Source organism: Camelus bactrianus, chromosome 15, assembly GCF_048773025.1.
Source record: "Camelus bactrianus isolate YW-2024 breed Bactrian camel chromosome 15, ASM4877302v1, whole genome shotgun sequence".
In the NCBI taxonomy this organism is placed as follows: Eukaryota; Metazoa; Chordata; class Mammalia; order Artiodactyla; family Camelidae; genus Camelus; species Camelus bactrianus.
Window position 1 is genome coordinate 32,304,862 of NC_133553.1, and position 22,877 is coordinate 32,327,738.

At 39.6% G+C, this 22,877-nt stretch overlaps 2 protein-coding genes across 7 annotated transcripts in view; one reads left to right on the forward strand and one right to left on the reverse strand.

Annotated features, from left to right (window-relative positions):
• Positions 1-22,877, reverse strand: part of RBKS (ribokinase) — an 83,826-nt gene that overhangs the window by 33,240 nt on the left and 27,709 nt on the right. For all 5 annotated transcript variants that reach the window (XR_834816.3, XM_010948459.3, XM_045511786.2 and 2 more), the window contains exons 3-7: positions 16,789-16,852; positions 15,782-15,844; positions 12,993-13,157; positions 5,917-6,008; positions 968-1,156 (exon numbers count right to left, since the gene is read on the reverse strand). Coding sequence is in view for 4 of the 5 variants with exons in the window: in XM_010948459.3 (XP_010946761.2) it covers positions 968-1,156; positions 5,917-6,008; positions 12,993-13,157; positions 15,782-15,844; positions 16,789-16,852 (573 nt within the window). In the remaining variant the exon portion in view is untranslated. The remainder of the gene's footprint in view (positions 1-967; positions 1,157-5,916; positions 6,009-12,992; positions 13,158-15,781; positions 15,845-16,788; positions 16,853-22,877) is intronic.
• BABAM2 (BRISC and BRCA1 A complex member 2) overlaps positions 18,257-22,877 on the forward strand; it is a 387,982-nt gene continuing 383,361 nt past the window's right edge. For both annotated transcript variants that reach the window (XM_074341828.1, XM_045511781.2), the window contains exons 1-2: positions 18,257-18,394; positions 20,064-20,126. The gene's annotated coding sequence lies outside the window, so the exon portion shown is untranslated. The remainder of the gene's footprint in view (positions 18,395-20,063; positions 20,127-22,877) is intronic.

Consider the following 22,877-nt stretch of genomic DNA (forward strand, 5'->3'; position numbering starts at 1 on the left):
TTGCATCCAAAACTTCATCAAATGCCCTTAGACTTCCTTTTTGATAAATGACCCACGTTTTAAAGTCTTTTCTAAGCAAACAAACATATTTTATTAATAATAATAGGTCAGTTTCTTATAAATAAATACCCTAAAATTTTTATTCTTCCTCAGCTCTAGTTTCCTGTCCCCAACATTTACTTACTTTTCTACTTTAGGCCATAAACAAATAATTTTTATTTCACCAGCTATAGGGGAACACTGAACCTTTTTCTAATTTGTTTCCTTTTCTAATTTGTTTCTAATTTCATCCCAGCTCCGTAGCTGTGACTCATTCACTTAACCCACTTGTCCTTAACACGGCCCCGCACACAAGAGTGTCGGTGGAGTCCACAGGCTTAGTTTTGAACCTCCAGTTCTGTTACTTCCTTGCATGATGATCCTGAGCAAATTTCTAAATCTGTAAAATGAGGATAATAACAGTACCTTCCTCATATAGTTGTTGTAAAGATTAAGTGAGATGTATGCAGGAGAGACACAGGAAGCGTGCAGGAAATGCTATTATTATCCTCTGGCTACCAGAACGGGTTCTGCTAACCAGTGCTCCTTGCTGTTTCATTCCACACCAGAGGCTTGTAAGCCTGGGTGATTTGTTTGTCATTTCAAATTTAGGCCCTCCCAAGGGCAGAGACAATAAATACTGATTTATTGAATGAATGAATGAATATGGGTAATATGGGTATAATTTTACTGATATTCTGATTTTATGGATGAAGAAACTGACTCAGAGAGGTAAAGTGACTTGAATAAAGCCCCACAGTGGGTTAGAGAGGGTTAAGACACACTTCCCCTGCCTGGTTGTTCTTCTCGTCCACCATATTTCCTCTTAGGGCCTCTACCTCAGGATCTAAAAATTCAGGTGCAGCATCTTGGTTACTAAACGACGATTTTCAGGAGCCAAAAGAGATTGTGAAATTGAAAAACCTACCGTGGTATCCACAGCCTTGACTTTCTCTGCAGGGATGTGCTTTGGGACAGTTTCTGTCTGTGACAGCATCACACATCCTTCAGCACCTAAGGTGACGATTACGACCCGGCAGCCCCTTTCTGTGAGCACCAGCGCTGCCTTCCCAGCATCCTCGGGGCTGCTGACCTCCAGGCCGGTCAGAATCTCAGCCTGCAACACACAAAAGGGAAAAGAAACAGTTGTGGGAAGAAGTAGCTTGGGTCCACTTCTAAATTAGATTCTTCTGTTTTTCCAGAAAATGTCTCCCTTCTTTGTCATATAACAAATGCAGTGGAGCACTTTGGTGGACACTGGCTCAGGAAAAGAAATAAAATAAAACAATAACAATAATCACAAAAACTAGTTATAAAACACATTCTTGAGACAACTGGGGAAATTTGAAAGTGGCCTGAATATCAGATGGTAGTAGAGAATCATTGATAATTTTCCTAATGGTATTGTGGTTCCTCTTAGGAGATGCTCACTGAAGTATTTAGGAGGTGAGGGATCATGTCTGCAAATTACTCTCAAGTAATTCAACCAAAACCAAAATAAGTACACATGGAGCAAGGGGAAGGCAATGCAGCAGAATGTTAATAACTGTTTAGGTGGAGAGAGTTAGGGAGAGCAAAGAGAATTCTATAAAAGAAGGAAGAGAAGGGGGGAGGGAAGAAATAAGAAAGGAAGAGGTTACTGCCAATGATTTTGATATGAATCATGCCCATAAATTTCACACCTAAACTGTTTTAGGCCTCTCTTGGACCATGATGCATTTTTCATATTACTAGTTTGCAGACCACTCATTTCTTTTGTTTGTTTGTTTGTTTGTTTTGCTTGAGAGGATGGAAGCGGAGTAGGAGAGGCTCTGATATGTAGCAGAAAAAGCACTGCACTGACATTCCGAGACATCCACTACTCACCAACCCTGGAACCTTCCCCAGGTCACATGCAAGCTGTAAAATGAGGGACTTGGAGAGGATCAGTAGTTTTCTCTCAGAATATTAAAATGTCTCTGGCTGAAGTAAGGGCGAGGGGCGGCAGCCCTGCTTCCTCATCCCCTAGGCTCCTGTCCAGCATCTCCCGGGAACCTTTATGGCTCTGGGGTAGGCAGTTGCAAATTCACTGGACTAGATGAATTATATGCTACTTTTTGACTTAGAAAGTTTAAAACTAAATTCGGTCTTTTCTTTATTACAGTTTAATCACATACTATCTCTTCTTAAGAACGGGTCTATCCCTGTCTCTGCTTGCTCTGAACATGCCTAGATGAATCCTTTATGTTGCCTCTAGATCATTCCACAGTGTCTACTCATTCTTGGCATCAGTTTTCTCAGTAGCACGGGTTTCATTAACTTGACCACACATCCCCCCTTGCCATCCTTTCCACAGGCCCTTTCAGTCTGTTGGTTGGTTATCCTGTGAGGCCACTTTCTATTTTCTTTTTACAAGTTTTGCATTGATCTTCATTATTGGGATCACTTATGTGTGTTGAGTTGGATGGTTTACTTTCAGAAACATTGATTTCTTGTGGTTTTTGAAAACCTTTTAAACAACTATTCTTTAATGAAAAATCTTGAACATGAAAAATAATGCACACACACCCATGTACCTCCCACTCAACTTAATGAATTTATTTTATTAAATTTTACTTTATTTGCTTTTGATATTTTTCTTTAAAGAAGTTAAATGATATCTTCCATATATATTATTTAGCAATGTGCTTTTCCTCTTAACATTTTAAAATTTGTGTTGACAAATGTAGCTTTTAAAAAAAAAAACCCATACTATGTTCCATACTGCAAATATGCTACGGTTTAAAAATCCATTCTCTTTTTCATGGACACTTTGGTTTTTCCCATTTTCCCCTTTCACAAGCAATGAAGTATAGGATATTCTTGACATTTATAAGTAATCTTTTTTCCTCTGGTTGTTTAAAAATATTTTTATCTTTATTAAACCTTGATTTTATATGGTTCCACTAAAATGTACGTTAGTAGAGAGTTAATGTTTATCTTATGTGGTACTTTTAATACACTTTTGATCTGAGGGCTCATGCCTTTTCTCAATTCTAGAAAACACCTTGCAGTTTTTCCTCTTAATACAGCTTCTCTTCAGTTCCCTCCAATCTCTTCTTCCTTCACTTCAGTTTGACATATATTTTGAAGCCCCTCAAGCTGTCCTTCATTTCTCTAACTTCTAAGGAAGTTAAAGTTACTCATACTTATTTTAAAGTCTTTTTGGAATTATTTTATTATTTGAATTTCACCTTGGGCAAATCCATCTTCAGATGGTTGATTTTGCTGGATTTCTTACCGCATTATGTTTCTTCATTTGCAGGCTTACTCTGCTAATAGTGAGTTGGAGATTCGGCACATTTCACCCCCTACCAGGCTTATCTCTGCCTTTCTAGTGGTTTCACAGCTGCACCCACCAGGTCCCTGAGGGTCTCTAAACCACAGCCACGTGATATGTTGGCAACAGGGAATTCCTGTTCTGGGGTTATTGACAATATTGCCAATCCAGTCACTAAGTTACCAGTGGGTTGGTTTCCTTCCTGATTAGAGGCAGTCTCTCTGCCCTCCTATCTCTGCAGGTTGGGAGCTTTATATATATTGTAGCCTCTGGCAGCAGGCATAGCAGCTTCCTCCACCCTTTTTCCTTAGCAGGGAAGCCTTAGCCCAGCATCTTTGCTTTCGAGTCATGGGCACCGCTCCAGTCTGCCATGAGTGGCACGCTTTCAGTACCCATTACCCAAAGGAGGCAAACCTGCAGCCATCTATGTCTGCTTCTGGGACTGGAGTACAGCACATCTAGGGATGAATGCTCAGTGATTCTGTTCCATTTCTGATCTGTGGAGTTATTTATCTTGTTTTTGAGCTTGTGAGTAGATTTTCATTGTCTCTTTTTACTTTTATACATCAGTGGTTTGAGTGCGGCACAGAGGGAGTATCTTAAAGCATGAACTTACATTGTTGTCATGATTAGAAGTCATCCATCAGAATGTTAAGCTTTTAAACTTTTTCTTTTTCCCATTAAGTGTTTGAGATTAATTTCCTTAAAGACCAGAGTTCATTTGTTTATTTATTCAATAAGCACTTACTAATGCTTACTAGGTGCAAGCTATGTGCCAAGTACAATATAACAGGTGATAATCTCTGAAGATAACCATCCATATATATCACATCATACAGGCTCTTTTCACACTGTGACAATGACAATCTTCTGCTGAGAGGTTGGGTACCGGGGTAGAATTTCCTCAGTCAGTAGAATGGGGCGGGGGGGGAAGAGATGCTGTGTGACTTCCAAAGCTAAGTCATAAAGGCCAACGTATCTTCTGTTGGGCTGTTGTGCTCTCTCTCATTATCCCTCTCTCAGGAGACTGGATCTCGATGGAATCCAGTTACCATATTGTGAGGAAGCCCAGGCCATAAAGAGAAGCTGTGTGTAAATGTTCTGGCCAATAGGCAGCGTCAACTAACTAGCAAGCGTGTGATTGAAGGAAGGTTCAAATGATTCTAGCCCTCAGTTGTTGAGTCTTTCAGCTGAGACCCCAGATATGGTAGAGGAGAAACAAGCCATGCTGTGCCCTGTCTTAATTCCTGATGCAGAGAATCCATGAGGGACAATAAATAATTACTGCTGTTGTAAGCCACTAAATTTTGGGGTAATTTATTATGTAGCAATAGATAGCCATTGGGGATATAAGAGTGAACAGGAGATGTCCATACCCTCATAGGAGAAGACAGAGTTATTGAATAAGCAATTTGAGCTGTGATGAGTGTTTGAAGAATAAATAGAGATGCTCTGTAACAATCTAGCAGGGAAATCTAAGCCAGTTTGGCAGTTGAAGGTAATCTAACCTCTTATTGTGAAATGGTCCCTATCTCCCACAATTCCTTTTTCCTAGCACAATGCCTGGCCACGGTGGTTGCTCAAAAATATTGCATAATCTATTGTGGCTTCTTAAAATTAGTTTCCTTGTGGCAGTCTTTTTTCTTGTTTCCTTTATTTTCTGAGATGAAATTAACAAAAAGGCAGGTCAGGAAATCCTAGAAACCTTCATTCAGTCTTTGCACCAAATGGAAAACTATTATTATAGTTCATTAATTATAAACTTTCTTTCTCTGTATGTTGCATTGTATATGTCTTGCCTCCTAGTGTTGGGGGAGAGTGCTAGTCTAATACTGTTTGGCCTATAAAAGGAAGAAGTATTGAAATTTTCTTCCTGAAATGCTTCAGACTGAGTTGCACAATATGAATATACTGATAAGAGATTTTACGTGGAGATACGTATTATGACCCTCATATGGACTGAGAGGGTACTCCCCTAATGGAGTGGCCACCAAAGGCTCTCATGGCATCAATGGAGAACCTATGTCTGTCCACCAGTGCAATCACAGGGTCTTCACAACAGAATGTAGCAAATGTTCCAAGGGCTGCACGTTAATTAGGTCTGCTTGATAAAACAGAATTCTCAGTTAAATCTGAATGTCAGATAAATAACAAGTAATTTTATAGTATAAGTACGTTCAGTATATTTTCCTTGCTTATCAGAAATTCAGGTTTAACTGGGCATTGCATTTTTGTTTGCTAACTCTGGCAACTCTAATACTATACTAATTAGTCCACAGAATATGCAATGCTTAAAAAAGAGAACAGAACACTGATCGTATGAGGGCAGGGGCAGGGACTAAACTTGGCTGAGGTTTGATAAGTACCCAATTATGGGTATGATTCAGGGAATCCTTTTTCTTCTAGGACTCACTAGTTTCCTTTTCTCTACCTCCCAGTCAACCAAAAAATCTGCTTTCAGCTATGCCCAAGAATTCATATGCAGTCTAACTGATAAGGTTAGTCTTGATTCTTTGCTTTATCCATTTACATGAAGGTCTTTTGTTTCTCAAGGCATGAGCAAAACCTTTCATCCTTACCTCACTTTCATTGCAGCAGAACACATCTGAGAGGGTGTAGAACCTGGGGTCCAGGTCAGCCATGGCAGGAGCTGGGTTGAACAATGTTTTCACTACAAAGGAATGAAAAAGGGGTTCAGTGGTTATCATTTTTCACATGGTGCATTTGCAGACATTCAGTAAGGGAAATACCCAAGCGCAACCGTTTTCCCTATTAAATTACAAGTCAACTTGGGGGAAAGGGTATAGCTCTGTGATAAAGCACATGCTTGTAGCATGCACGAGGTCCTGGGTTCATTCCCCAGTACCTCCATTATTCAAAAACAAACAAAAAAACCTAATTACCTCACCCTCCCCCCAAAATCAGCTTGGTTACAGATATAGAAAAGTCTGAAATCTCAACCTCCACGTTAGCCTAGTATCAATTTCTTCTTATGTCCATTTGCTCTACTTTTTACTTTACAACATTTCAGTTTCAAAGGTGAGCATCAATATTTACCACTAAGGTGATTACAAAGTCATGACAAAGGGCAACAAGAACATTAAAGGAAAATTTAAATGTTGTGGCATGAAAAGACATGTATAAATGTGAACATTTAGGCTGGTGAATATTTTTGTAGGTTACTTTAAATACTTAGTTGCCAGGTTAGTTCATAAATCCATTTTCCAGAAAAGATGAAGAAAGATGATAGAAAGGAAACAATGAAGAGTTCAAAAGTTTCCTGGTATGGAGAGTAAGCAGGAAGTTCATGTACATATATATGCATGCTTTGTACACCTATGCATGTCTTCCAAATATATTACAATTACTCATGCAAACATACCCACTCACACATAAGCTTACATTCTTGGCTTCTGTAGGCAATCTGGAAACATAAAGGAGAGACTGATAAAGGATGAGAGATTCAATCAGAGGTTGAGAGCTAGCTCAGACTAGGAGACCACAAGAGGAGGATGGATGGGCACAGCAGAAAAAGGAAAAAATGAGAATGTCAAAGCCATCACAGTGTCCGAAGAAGTGCATTTTTCAGGGGAGGAAAGTGAACCTCAGAGAGATGAGGTCACAATCTAAGGTCATACACTGGGAGATGCTGGGAGATGCTTAAGCTGGGTTCCTACCGGGGTCCTCTAACTTGAAGTCCAGGGTTTGGTCATTTCTAAAATGGTTGCCTCTCTAGGCCAGGACTCTGTCCATAGCAACACAAGCCCCCCAGGCCAATTCAAAACATTTTAAAACAGCCTTTATTGTGGAACTTTGTAAAAATTAAAAAACAGTATTTAAAAATTACATTCACAGGAAGCTCCCCCTTTGTCAAAACACTTACTTATCCAACTAGACTGGCTGGTCTTCTTTTCCTTTACCCAGGTCCACCATGCTATAGACCTAGAGTAAAATTCTCTAGCTGCAGTCTTAGAGACTCTTCCAGAACAGTGATTCACAGACTTGGCTGCTCAGCAGCGTCATTAGGAGAGCTTATTAAAATGCCTGATTTCTGGGCTCCACCTCAAACCCACTGAATCCAGATCCCTTGGGGAAAGATCAGGGAATGTGCACACAGGCAAGTTCTCCAAGTGGCTCTCCCACGGCTAGTGTGATCCATTCCATGCTCTTGGGGTGATGCATATCAGCATGTGGCTAGTGGAAGCTTCCACTACTTCTGATGGGGCTGGGGGGCGGGGGCAGTGGCTGTCAACTGCTGCACCTTCCTTAGTCTTACTTAACATTTTGGTTTGGTCAGTGGATTTTGTCCAGTGGTTTATGGGCTAACACTATTCCCACATTTTCACTATTTTAGAATCCAGAATGTCCACCCACAGAAATTCTATGGTATATTTTTGGCTGCTCATATTTTTGCACAGGGTTATTGTGTAGCTTAAATTAGAAAAGCCCCGTGTGAACTGTAAAGTGCTGTACAAATGTAAAGAATTGTTACTGTTATTATATTGTCCTTTACCTATAGCCCAGCAGCCCCGCCTGTCCACCCATCTCTTCTGACTTCTGTTGAAGTTTGTAGCCTGGCAACAATCTCTTTCATTGGTTTTCCCACTTCTGCAAGGTCTTAGAGATGTCAATTATGCATAAAGGCCCTCATTGCCCAGCATTCTGACACACCCACTTACTTTTTAGGTTTTCAAAACAAATATGCTGTTCCCGATTTTCCTCAAACTTTAAATGCAAATGCCATTGCTCACCTAGTCTGATCCTCAAATCTGCACTCAGGAGCTCTGAGCACAGGTTAGAGCAAACTATCAGTATGAAACAACAGGGCAGAGCCATTCTTCTCACAAAAGTTCCATTTTATCTCAGAAGATCCTTGATCCAGCAATTCCTTTTCTAAACCTATCCTACAGAAATACACAGGCATGCAAAGATGAGGTACAATGATGTTCATTCAGCTCTGCTTGTAACAGAAAAAACAAAAAGACACCTAAGTATCTATCAGAGTGGATAGGTTAGAAAAAATATGACATGCATATCTAATGGAATCCACTGCTGCTGTTAAAAAGAATGCAGCAGACCTCTGCTTTGTGACAGAAAGATTTCTATAATTTACTTATAAGTGAAAAAGGCAGTTTTATAATAAAGTCTTTAGTATGATCCCCCTCTTAAACAAACAAAAAACCCCTGTCTGTGTATTTACATTTATACACTTACATAGAAGAGAAAGAAGTCTGAGTGGTTACTCACTAAACTAATAAGTGTTTAGTTACAAAATGCTGAGAACAAATCTGACCACAGATTAACTGCTGTGCACCATGCAAAGACATAATTCTTAAAATATATATAATACCTTACATCAAAAAATGAGTACATTGTGAGTGAAATAATGTAATTTCTGGGTTTTGCTTCAAAATAATCCAAGGTTGCAGTGGGGGATGGGGAGTAAGGCATAGATGATACAAGACTGGCCAAGTGTTGATAATTGTTGAAGCTAAATGATAGTGTCTATGGGTTTACCATCCTATTCTCTATATGTTCATGTAGATTTGAAAATTTCCACAATAAAAACAAATTTTAAGGAAACAATTATATTGAATTTTAAGCAACAATTGCTGGAATGAGAAATTCTACAATTTAATTTGACTGTAAATACTGTGTAAAAATCAATGAAAACTTATTTGCCTGTATTTTATCAAGGGAAAGCACTCTTACCAAAAGTAAGTGGATACACTGGCTTAGAGTCTGACTAATAACTAAATTTAGGGGAAAAGTGAAAATGCCATAAAGGACTCCTTTTGGCTCGTGCTACCATAAATCAGCATGAATACTTTACCATGATGAAAAAAAGTGAAGAATTAGTAGATGTAGCTAACCAAAGAAGAATGCAAGTCTGTAATAGACAAGATGGAAAAAAATGATGTCACCCTGGAACCATGCAAAACTAGAGAACACAGGGTGTTCCAAGTAGTGACTGGGAGCTGCAGAGGTGATTGATAGCATCCAACAGTAATCATTATTCATTACAACGTAAGATGGACTAAACTCCTGGTTGTCTTAACAGCACGTCAGTGGCTGGCACAATAATGTCGATGAGGAACTGGTGATGCCTAGCAGGGCGGCTGTATAGGTATAAAGACAGGAAAATGGGGCAGAAGCTCTTAGTGATGTCACATGGAGGGCGGGGGATGGACAGTCAAGAAGGCCCTAATGACAAGCTCAGAGAAACAGGAAGAAAATCACCATAAGTAAAGAGACCATGGGAAGGCTGGGCTACCCAAAATGCTGGCTTGGCAGTCTCTCACTCTAGGGGTTCCTTTCTGTGACTTAAGCAAAAACACTCAAAGCTTGGGCCACATGCTGGACCATGTTATTGTGAAAGTCATGGTGGCCAGCCAAGAAATTTTGTTTGCCAAATGGAAAAGGACTAAAGTGGCATTAAAACATATTTTGTATCCTACCTAGAATTGAATCTTGGCAATCTTACAATCTCAATTATTTGTAATTGTTCCTGTAATGTTCCATTTGCTTTGAAATGGATATAAAGACCAGAACCAACCTGCATAATTTCATCACAAGCAGCTGCAGCACCAGCCCTGCCACAGGCCCATCTCACAACACTGTGACCTAGAGAGGAGGGCGGCTGAGAGGGCTCCCAAGTCATTTTTTGATGTTGCCGGTGCTGTTTAAAACCAATGCTTTCATTTTGGTAAAGACAGAGATTTCTGAGACAGTCTATTGAAAGATGGAGGAGGGTCTTTTCCTCTGTATTTTAACAACTGATATATAATCCAGTTATACAATGTGTTTAATTCAAACTTCACTACTTGTAAGTATACAGATAAGGGAGTTGTGATAATAAATCCACAGATGATGATGATGACAACGATGATTTTACCATCTTTCTCATAGATGGAGTACTGCTGATTGGCACATATGCAGCCTTGTGAGGCAATGGACAGGACACTCAGCACTCAACAGACCTTTAAGGTCTGCTCGTTCTGCTCTGTGATCAGTCCATTCACACAATGTGACATTACAGAACTGTGAGAACTCTCAGTCCCATTCCCTTGTTCCACAGAAGAAACTGAGGTCCAGTGCAAGGAACTGACTTACTTGCATGAGGTCCCCCATTTGCTGAGTGATTAATTCTGAATTCCAAGTCATACTTCATGACTCCCAAACCCACTTCTCTCAGGTGAGAACGAAGATACATTAAATTCAAACACACACACCATTCATAGTATAGAATCTAGCCTGTATCTGACTGGTAATTACCAAATAGGGACCAGCTGAGCTCTAGACGGAGGCACGTGTGGGTATGTGTGCTTGTGTGTGTGTGTGTTTTATGGGGGAGACTAGGGGACACATTACTGAAAACACCCTAGAGTCTTGTCTCTGTGACTTAAGCAGTAATAACACTCAAGGCTTAGGCTACATATTGGACAGTGTTACAATTCATGTGTTTTACTTTTCTAGAGATACTCTTTACAAAGGCTGGGTTCCTTGAAATCAATGGGCTGTGGCAGTTTCTTTATTTAAAGTGTGCTCTAGGACACAGAACTTGGGTCTTGGAGTCTGGAATCCTGGTTTCTACACTGACTTTGGTTGAGCTAATTCCTTAACCTCACCGAGTGTGTCTTCTCCCCTTCAATCTGGGAGAATAATGCCCGCCATACCTTTATCATAAGGTTTTTCTGAGGATCAAATAGATATGAACATGCTTTATAAGCTATAAAGTACAGATAAGTGCAGGTATACTATACACAGCAATATGACTATGTAAGAAAGATCACACAGAATTAACACTTAGGCGTGCTGGCTCTCAGGAAAAATGTGACGTAGGCTAGGTGGTCTTTGGCTCACCGTCACCTACCCTCACCCATTCCTGATGCCTCAGGTTCTCCAGCTCCTCAACTGGAAGATGCCTGGCAGGTGATGGAGGAAGCATTGCTGGACCCCACCCATCCGGGCAACTCTAGCCTCATCTGTGAAAGGTTAGATCCTCAACTGTGGTTGCTGTACCTTTCCTCCACGAGCTGGGTAGGTAGCAGGCTATTAGACTAGGACAGGGGAAACAGCATCTCTGAGAAGCAAGGGGTAGTAGGAAAAAAAAAGTTAAGTGAGACTATACTTTGACCTATATAAGGAAAGACAGGAGCATGAATGGAGTGGCACATTGTATTCACATCACCCGGTGAAGATGAGTGCAGGGCAGAGGATGCCTACCATAAGCCTGAGACTGTGACACCCTGAGAAAATGTAACCAAGTAGGTTTTGGCTTAGAATTCTTTCTGACAGCTTCGAGTCCATTAAAAATACATTAAGTATCAGTGAGAATTTGCCATGGCATGTTGTTTTGCCAAGAGGAAATATGTTAAATCAGGACATACATTTAAAAAATTCTCCACCAAATCATTTTAGTAACTTATTTTCCATTTATTGCTATGGAGAACACTATTCACTTTGGAAAAAATCACATAAATACACAGACACACACACATACATTTACTGTTATTTTTCTTCTTTTTTTTTTAGTTTTGTATCTTGATGAGAAGTTTTATCTAGAAAAGTTGATGTGGTTCTCTCTCTGTTTTCTTCTTAACATAAATCACAGAACAATGGCCACAATATCAAAAAGAAGTGCTTGTCTTAGAGTGGCTACTTTTTATTTTGACCAGAGGGTGCTGAGATCAGGGTATTATCCTAATTTTAATTTAAAGAGAGAAGTGAAAGAGAGAAGAAAATTGGTGTTTACTGAGAAATATGGCATCATATTTTATTTTATTTCATTCTTAGAACAATTCTGCAGGGGAGTATTGTTATATGAATGTAACAGACAGGACTCAGAAAAATCAGGTAATTTTGTTAGGACCACAAAGCTAACAAGGAACAGAAATGGGATTCTAACTCAGAAGATGCTTTCCCCACTAGTCAGTGATGAAAAAGAAGCAAACAGAAAGAAACTCTCTAGATTTATAAAAGTTTTCTGTTTGCTGGGGATGAGAGAAGGGGAGTGGGTGGGAGAACAGATGAATCAAGATTAGCCATGAGCTGATGATTGCTGAATCTGGGTGATGAGTTTCCTTACACAATTCTGCCTACTTTGGTGTGTTTGAAAATTTCCAAAGTTCAAGATTAAACAAGACAAAAAAACTGCTTAAAGGACATTGACAACACAGAAAATGCTACATATAAGTAATCTTTTGTTTTTATAGAAAAGACAATAAAGTTTTACAAAAAGGAGAAAGAACTAATCTTCAATTCCTTGAAATGTTTACCAAAATGTACTTGGGCAGTGATTATATGTGACCTGCAGCTTAACCTCTGCTTCTCAGAATGGAAATCATTCTACTACTTAGAGTGTATCTTGGACAATGGGCTCCTTCAAGATTCTAGTTACTACTTAAATTATTTCTGCTAACTAGATTGGAGATTTATATTTTGGATTATCAGAAATGCTATTCATATTCTTTTTATCTTATTTGTAAGGTTTTCTAACATTATCGAGAACTACAAGAAGACAGTGAATCTCACAGATGGGAGATAGAGTATTTTAAGGCAGAAAAAGTATGGCTTTGCTTAATTTGAAAGGTTAACTTTCATTGAGACAGTGATAAATGCTTTTATAGAAAGAATGACAAATGTGTAAAATTACCTCCATTGCTATGGGCTATTGTCAGGGCTTCCAAAGAAGTTGCCGGAGCTACTTCTAGCTGGCAGATCATTACTTTGGTTCTGCTAATGGCACTGGCTGCTTCCCTCAGGTCTTCAGTATTCAAAAGTAAATTTGCTCCAGCCACTATGACGATGATATTCTGGCCTATAAAGAATTTATACATATTTATATTAAAAATCAAGCAAAACCAAGGAACAGTATCCTGCAATGTTACAATCACCCTTAGAAAGTCTTTATACAAGATGTGTTATAAGTATTATTTTAACATTTCTAAGCCATTCAGTTTAAATTTTGTATTCCTAATATATCTTCTTTTACATCTCTGTAAGATTCATATTATTCTGATCATCTTGAGCAAAATCTAAAAAAGATTTCCCGTATCAATAGTCTTATATACAAAGAATATTAGCTGATAAATTCTATATAACATACTTTAAAATGTATGTGGTAAAGATTCTGAATCCTAAGTGACAGGTGTCATAATGATGAGTATAAATAGGACTAGGCTTGCTTAATGCTAAAAACTAACGCTCTGTAGTTTGTGTCATATGTGTACCCCAACGTATTCTGAAAAGTGATTTTGTAAATCAAAGCACATTTTATAACATCTAATAGATGAAGAACTGTACTAAACAACTTAAGGTAGAGAGAGTGATATTTGGCTTATATTGTTCCAGATCAAACAGAAGAAGGACTAAGGAACCTTACATACTCATCCCTTGGACCCAACTCTCTACAATCCAAGTGGGGACGGGGTGGTGGTTGGTGCCTTTTCTCTGTCAGGTGGTCTCTCAAGAGCTGTGCTGTCCAATATGGTAGCCATGAGCACAAGCCCCATGTGGCTACTGAGCCCTCGAAATGTTGCTCGTCCAAATTGAGATGTGCTTCAATCGTACAATACATAGCAGATTTCAAAGACTGAGTACTAACAAAAGAAGGTAAAATATCTCATTAATTTTAAAGAACATTTTTGATTACATGATGACAGGAAAATATTTTGACCATATTGAGTTCAGTGAATCTATTAAGATTAATTTTACTTGTTTCTTTTTAGTTTTTAAAATGTGGCTAATGGAACATGTAAACTTACGCACGTGGCTGGCATTATATTCTATTGGACAGCCTGACCTAGAGGGATGAGTGGCAGCAGTCTTTTCTGTGCTCCAAGCTGCTCGTGCTGATCTTGTATAGACGTGACCTAAAATTACCTCTGAACGCAGAACACATGCTAGCCTCTCATCTGACCACAGATGTTTGTTGGCCACAAGGAGAACTTAATAAAGTGGGGATGGTTCAGCATAAACCCAGTCTCTGCACTGGAAAAATTCAAAGAACCCACACACTGAAAGACAGCATACCTCCTTGCCTTTCTCCTTCAGTGACCTCATTCTCTCTGCTAGAGTCAACTGCTGCCCATACTGCTGACTCCCCAGGCAACATTTCTGGTCTGGCCTTGGCTGATGAGTGACAAAGCCCAAGACTAAAGCTGTCTGGTGGACACTGCCATATGGCTAGCTCATTCTTGCCTCAAATTTAACTTGTCAGAATTGCCACTCACCCCTTCATTTCAAGGAGCTGATTGTTACTTCTCAGGGTATTTGTGTTAGCTCTTCTGCTACAATCTATACTCTCGAGGGCATTACCATGTACTATAAACCAGACAAAGTCTACCATAATAGGCACCCAATACACAATATTAAATTATATCTTTGCACGGAACACACAGTATTTTGTTAAACAGATAAGGAAGAAACAGAATGTAAAGATACCCTAGAACACAAAAAAAAGGTTAAGACAGGGAATGAGCTGCTGTTGGCAGCAATAATTACTTAAGATGTAGCTTAAAGTAATGGACACAGACTGTCTATTCTTAGAACGAAAACTTTTATCTGCTGCCTTAAAGTGGAATACCCTTTTTGGTTGTCTTTATTGCAACTTTGAGATCACTAAAGTAGAGCTAAAAAACCCCGTAACTTCTGTGAGAAATGATATTGTGAAACTGCAGTATAAATAAAAGATAGATAGATCGTGACAAATCCTAATTTGACACAATGCACCCTGACTGCCCACGATGCACTAGGTTCTTCTGTCCTAGGTGTTCCATGAAATGCTTGGTCCTTTTGAATATTAGTTCTGATTTTAAAAATCTATGTAGGTGTTTTTTATATTTAAAATAGTTGGAAGAAATTATGAAAACTTTACTTGAGGGTAAAGGGAAGTTACTGTTTTTAAAGACAAATGTTTCAACTCTTGCAAGGCCTTGTGACAGGCACAGTTGTATATATAGACTTTTGAGATTTGATTGCTGTTTAAAGAGCAGACAAAATTGAACACTAAAGATAAGTTAGAAGTAATTGGTTGCTGCCATTTGCTCAGTAAATATTCTATAAATATGATTCATCAACTTTCTTATGCACCTATCTATTTACATTTATTTACCTAGTGTAACTGAAATGACAAGTGAATACTTAACTGCTTTTAGAGACAAATATCAATCCTGGGTTCACATGAAGGGTAAGGGGATGTTACAGGATATAAGTATTATTCTGAGGCAACTATACCACTTCATATGTATTGGGTGGACAATTTCATATTTGAATGATCAACTAGGGAAGTGTAAATAAAGAGAAACACATATATTTAGGTAGGAAAGACCACACATTAGGCCTTGGAGTGGTGGGTATGGCCAGAGATCCTCAGGAATAGGGTGAATATGGATGCTTCTGCTTTAGTTCTGGAAATGCTGCTTCAATATGCGAAACACATACCTTCATTATTGACAATTATAGAAGCAGTTCCTGTCGCAGCATCTTTAGTCTGATATGTAAATTCTAAAAGAAAAACGAAATTACAATCACGTATGTACAGCCTGGCAAGGATAATCTATTTTAACAATTTTCAATGCACCACTAATCCTTGGAAAAACTTTTTAACCTTTAACCATCTGGAATGATAAAAAAGAGATAAGTAATCAGTGCTAATTTATACCCATCACCTATATAAGGAGGAAAATACAAGCCTTCTCACTTAGTTGTGCCTTTTCTCTACATTAGTAGCAACTCAGCAAACCACCCCCATCTTCAATTCCTTCTAAGTATTCACAGTCGCATACATATGCATTTTTCTAGACCACCATATTTCTTTTCTTCGGTGAAAGAAATGACAGGCTTGAAATGAAAGATTAAAGGTCAAACTCATAAAATGCACTTGTTTGATTTTCCTCATTTTCATAAGCTTTGCATCTCATCAAGAATTATGGTCTGGCGTGTAAATGGAAATGTTGATCAGGCAGCCTTTGGCAGCAGCAAAGAGCCTTGAACTGGAGCCAAAGACCTGCATTCTAGTCCTGGCTCCAGCTCCAGCTAGCTGTGTGCTCTGGGACAAATTCAGAACCAATCTGGCCTTCAGTTTTCTCTTTTGTGAAATGATGGTATCAGCCTCAGTGGTTTTGAAGATCACTTCCAGCCATGACATTCAATGACTTTTCTTAAAATAGCTTTTGTGAATGCAGCACCTGTTTTCTCTTGTCACCTGCTTTTGAAACATTTCTAAAAGATGAAGGTTTATAAGCTCCTATCATTTTATTCCCATCTGGAGCAATATACATGCAAGAATTAACCAAAGGACACTTAAGCAAGACTAGACAAAGCTGTGCATAAAAATTCTCTGGCCACCAGGGGAGGATCTAATAATTCTTTTCTATATTCAACTTTTCTTGTAACCAGATTCTGGAAGAAAGTTATAAAAACTAACTTTAGGAAAGATGAAATTTTACCTGTAGAAATACCATTCTGTTTTAAATTTTCTATATAGTCATTGCCAAAGGAGTCTTTGCCAACCTGTACCAAAGAAATGATGAACGTTAGACCTTTTACATTTAGTAAAATGCTACAATGTGGTTTTTAGAATACTTAGCACTTTAAAAGGGCATATCTGCACAGTACTTTACAAACATTAACTAATTACCCTTCTTAATGTTAAGATGCTAGACTTGGTTTCAACCCAAAGAATTGTTATATATTCATGTTCCATTTCTATCCTACCTCAAATATGAAGGGTTTAACGACTGTCACAAGTTCTACAGCTTCACTCTCATTTTGACCTGTTCATGCGGAAATTCCCACTGAGACAGAGCTGTCCACTATCAACAATCCTTAGTGTTTATAAAGAATCTCAGTAGTTCATATTTCACTATACATGAAGGCATCTTTGTAATGACCTGCCTGGTAGTTTAGAATCTTCTTATTGTCTTCTCTGACCCTGACAGGGGGGCCAAAGAGGAGAAAGTTGAGAGAGCCCTAACTTGGGTAACTTGGTATAGTGGAATTCTGTAGTTTTTGCATCCTAGCAGCCACTCTGATAATGATACTTCAATTTTTCCTCTTCCATCCATAGACAACATGATTAGGGGTGGCATATTTGTTACAATCAGTGAATTTACATTGACACATCACTATCACCCAAGCTCCATAGCTTACACATGGGTCCAGTCTGGTGTTGTACATTCTGTGGGCTTTGACAAATGTATAGACATGGATCCACCATTATAGTCTCATACAGAATAGTTTCACTGCCTTAAAAATCCTCTTTGTGCTGTCTGTTCATCCCACCCTCCCCCCAGCCCCTGGGAACTGCTGCTCTTTTTGATGTCTCCATGGGTCTGTCTTTTTTGGGATGAATGTCATATAGTTGAATCATACAGTATGTAGCTTTTTCAAACTGGCTTCTTTGACTTAGTAATACTCTCCTAAGGTTCCTCTCTGTCTTTTTGTGGCTTGGTCACTCATTGCTTTTTAGTGCTGAATGATACTCCATGGTATGGATGTATCTCAGTTTATCTCTCTATTTACCCACTGAAGGACATTTGGGTTGCTTCCAAGTTTTGGCAATTATAAATCAAGCTGCTATGAACATCCATGTGCAGGCTTTTGTGTGGATGCCCTCCTATTTTAATTTTTAATTTTAACCAACTATCACCATTTAAATATTAGGAAATTCCACAAAAACGAACACATTTCTGGGAGGTCCTAGAAATTCAGAGGTTCTGGTAACATAGGGCTCACATTCCTGCAAGACAACCCAGCTGGACCTGCCCCAAAGGTGGGCACATGCTGTCTAGTTCACCACAGCCCCCACCTGGCCTATGGAAATTTATGCTACTTGCTTGACCCCTGCAGGCTTGCCATTCCTGAACTTTACTTCTATTTTTCTGTCCTGCAGGGGAGCATGATGTCAGTGCATGACGTCTCTACCCGGGTCACAGCCACTCCTGGTGTGTTTGCTCTTCCACAGAAAATCGCTCCTTTCTGGACATATCAGTAGAAAGAAACCTAGAGGTTTACTTGATCAAGATGCTCAATGAGTGATGATAACATTTCCTGGTAAGCTTTTGGACTGTCTAGGTTAAGGGTTGGAAAATTTTTTTTCTGTAAAGGGCCAGATAGGCAATTAGTTTAGACATTATGGGCCAGATGGTCTCTTTTGCAACTATTCAACTCTGCTCCTGTAATGTGAGAGCGGCCAAAGACAGTCTGTAAATAGAAGGATGTGGCTGTGTTCCAATAAATTTTATTTACAAAAATACACTGTGGGGAGGGGCAAGATTTGCCCCATGGGCCGTAGTGTGCTGACCCTTGGTTTAAATGCAATGTCTGATTCCTTCTTCCTCAAAGAACATTTTCCCCTGTGCTCCTTTTCTGGTGGAAATGCTCATTAGGCAATAATCTCAAACAGTATGTAATAATTTGTTAATAGCAAAATTTCCATCTCAACAATGAAGAGCATCCACACAAAGGGCTGCTGTGTGGAGAGTTCCCTGGTGGAAGAAGGTCATCTACTAAAGGTTTTCTTCATGGAATGCTGGCCACTTATCTACCAGGGAAGTGCCCAGGCATCCTGTTTCTTAGGTCAAAGAGTCATACCAGAAAACAAAATTTTTTATAATAATAATAATAATAATTGATAATAATAATAATTATTATTATTATTTAACAGTCTTCCATGGGCGATCAAGGTGTTACCTAGTTGGGAAAGGATCATTTTAAGAATGTCCCTAGGCATGTGGGGCCTGATACAAGTTAGAGCAAAGAAACTCCCCTCCCCTTTCCTATCAGTTTTTTTTTTTACAGGCAAAATCTAAGGTGAATACCAAGGGTAGGCTTGGTAAATGGTGGTGCTATTATAAACATGAGGAAGTGCTGGGATTAGGAAGAATTGTCAGAGGGGAGGAAGAAACCAAAAACCATGCAGCTTTTGCCCTCAAGAAATGGATAATATTGGAGGGAAAATAAGACATAGAGAGGCAATTATAACACCAGCTGGAATATCATGCACATCAGAGGCCTAATTAGGAAGGGGTTTCATGCTCAGGGTCACCGCTTTTGCAGGCTTGCTGTGGTTGTACTTTAGAGGCTGCGGTAGCCTTCTTTCTGCCCAGAGAATTCTGATTGGTTGTATCGCTCGGAGATGGTTATGGTTCCAGATTTATTCTAGTATTGATTCTGTGGCAAATCTTTTGGCTGGCCCTGTAAACTCTGTGTGAGAAGGGGAACAAAATACTTTGCTTTTGCCTTCTCTGATATTTCCTTGTCAAAAATAGACGGAAAAGTAACACCACTGCTGAGGATTAGAAGTTGACTCCAGCTCCATTAACTTCATGTGTAGGTTGTAGTGATAATTACAAAGTAAAAGAAGCGAAAAAAACCTAATAGGAAGACAATATTTTCATTTGTGTCATGGAAGTTAGAAGTCCCTACACATTAGCTGTGTGGTTTGGGGCAAGCCATTTTAACCATCTCTAGGCCTCAGTTTCCTTATCTGGAAAGTCACAGCCAGTTTGCTGGGAGGATTAAAAAATATATGCATGAAGGGACACTGAAAACTTTAAAGGATCAAGTAACAGTTTGGTGCTATCACCACCACCACCACCACCACCACCACCATCATCACTGCAGTACTGCTGCTTCTATCTCTTGGGGGAAGGGGCAGGGCTGTTGCTGCTAGGATTCATCTTACAAACTACGTTACTGCTCATCTGCTTCTCCCTGACAGTTTTAATTCTTCCTGTTACTGCCTATCTTCAACAGAAAAGCACTTGATCATGGAAACAAGCAGGTGGGTGCATTAAAATATTTTTAAAATGAGACTGTACTACTATTATTCTAATAAAACCATAACAGATCCATTAATAGTTTGGTGTAACTAATGCTGTTTAATGTAACCATGTATCTTATTCCTTTCATAAGAATAATGTAGCCAACTGGGAGCATATCTATGCCTAGGGTTACAATATTTTTTGTATCAAAAGGTGGACAAGGAGATCTGAGTCCTATTTAAAACTGTCCTCTGTGTATTAAGAATTGCACAGATGACTAGTACAATGTTATATTAAAAGAATGCCACCTTCCCTACTTCCCCACCCTCAAACCTCTTACACATTCATTTATTCTTCTGGATTTACTTTAAAAAAGGTCGAGAGGAGTGACCACCTTCCAATCTCCTTTGCTTGCTTCTGATTTAAACAAAAGCCTCTTCCCCAGTAACTGGCAGTTGATAACCAGAAATCAGAGGGGTAGAAGCCAAGCTGAGTCATTCATTGCCCGCCACTGAGAGGTGAGTGAAAGCATCTTGAAGGTGAGCGATACAAATGGAAAGCCCGTGAAATAATAAGGACTTTCATAAAGGAACCTTCATGGGTATCTTCTGATGCTTTCCTATTTTCCCAGTCACACTTTGGCTATCAAATTGATGTGAAAACTTTAAATGTAAGTATCTTGGCCATGAGGCAAAATGGCGCCCAGGGGAGTCAGGACACCTGGAACTGAATTTCCAGTGAATTTCCACTGTCATTATCCTAATTAAAATTCTTTACACTTTGCTGTAAATTGTTCCACCTGAGCCAAGTTATAGGGTGGGACTGGTACGAGTTATCTCGGGCAGGTAGAAAACCAGGAGTTCTCAGCCTGAGCATATTAGCATCCCCCAAGGATGCCCCGGTTACACCGCAGACCAATTAAATAAGACCCTCTGCAGACAGGACTGTGGCAAGCTCCCCAGGTGATTACAATGCATGGCCTCCAGTTGAGGGCTGGGTTAAAACTGGGAGAGTGTTTGTAAAGGTTTGTGTGGAAGAAATGAAGAGGGAGAGCACAGCCCTGCTTGGTACCATGTTGGTAAGTCCGCTAAGTAGGAGCATGGAGAAGTGTGACCCATGGAATCTGCTGGGGGCAAGGGGCCCATCAGTGTCCAACACAGGCATCAAGGTATTGTAAACCCCCAGGATTTCCTTGGCTTGTGTTTGCGGACTGCAGTCTCATTTTGACGTGGCTCAGGCTTGCTTCCCCTTGCTTCTATCTTTCTGAAACTCATATTTGGCAAAAAGGTTGGATTTCTCTGTTTTCCAGAGTGGTCAGTAGAGGCCCTCTTAACTTGGTATTATCATTTGACTGGACCCTATGTGATTACAATATCTTCATGTCTATTTCCTTGCCTTCACTTATGAGAACTTAGAAGTCCTCTCCTCTCTCCTCCACCTAATCAAACCTCACCTGTTTTTCAAGCATCACCCTAAGGCCTACCTTCCCCATTCTAGCCCTTGTTAATCTTTGCATTTCCGGAACTCCAATAGCATTCCTGCTAGATACCATATAATTAAACATTTAATTGAATGCCATCTTACATTGTTTGCCTAAACAATCCTCCTTAAAGTCTAGTCTTCCTAAAAGCTTATTGGAGACTCTACCTTAGCATATACTTATCCCTCCCGAAGCCCTGCACATTAAAGGGGTTCTGTAGGTATTTGATCATCTTAGTTGCATGTCTGTTCATTTTCCTCGGGCCTAGCTTATCATTCTTAAAGGGACATGACTTACAGGCAGACAGACTATTCTAGTTATGGCTCCAGAAAGTTTCTACCCAAGATTTTGCTTCTAATAGCCCTCTTGAAGGCACTCTCACATTCTTTTGGCTGTGGCAGTGAAATACTTTCAGGCAGAAAGATTCTGGGAAAACGATGTAGTCTGAGATAGCCTGTTCGTGTCAGCCTGTTCTGGGTGAAAGAAGCCAGGTCACCAGCAGCTATCAACCACTTGCATGTAAGCTGAGGCAACTTACAGAACCTCACATGCTCTTCAGGAAATTCTGGGCCTAGCTCTACCCTGAATATTGTAGAGCAGCACTGTTGAATGGAATTTTCTGCAATAATGAAATGGTCTATATCTGTGCTGCCCAATACGGACACTTGTAATGCAGCCAGTATGATTGAGGAACTCAATTTTTTATTTTACTTTAGCTAAATCTAAATAGCCACATGTGGCTAATGGCTAGTGTATTGGACAGTGCAGCTGTGGAGGGATGTGAATTAGGATCAGGGAAAACAAACGGGCTGGGTTTATCAGGAGCAAGAGGATTTCCTCCAGCCAAGGGGACTGAGGTGCTTCCTTCACTCTGACCATGGGGAAGGATCTCTCTGTATTGAGGGAGAGGCAGTCAGTGGCTTCCACAGTCTGGAATTATGACCAGTGCTGAGGAGAGTAACTTTCGTTGGCACTGTTGTGATAAACGTGATACTTCAAACTGGTTGAGGAAGGGGTTGCTTGGAATCCTCGAATGGCAGAAAACATCTAGTAGTTCCACCCGTCAACATATATTTGAGGTAAATGAAACCGAGGACCAAGGTACCATACCCAAGGTCACATGAAATTGAACATTCTGCTAAAAAAAAAAAGAATTAACACATATATTAAAACAGGTTACTGATTTTCAAAGTTAGGACACATAAAGATATAATTAACACCAAAACTAAGCTGAACATAATTTAATCTTTGTGACTCAAGGCATTTTGTGACTTTCCCGTGCCCGAGGGTC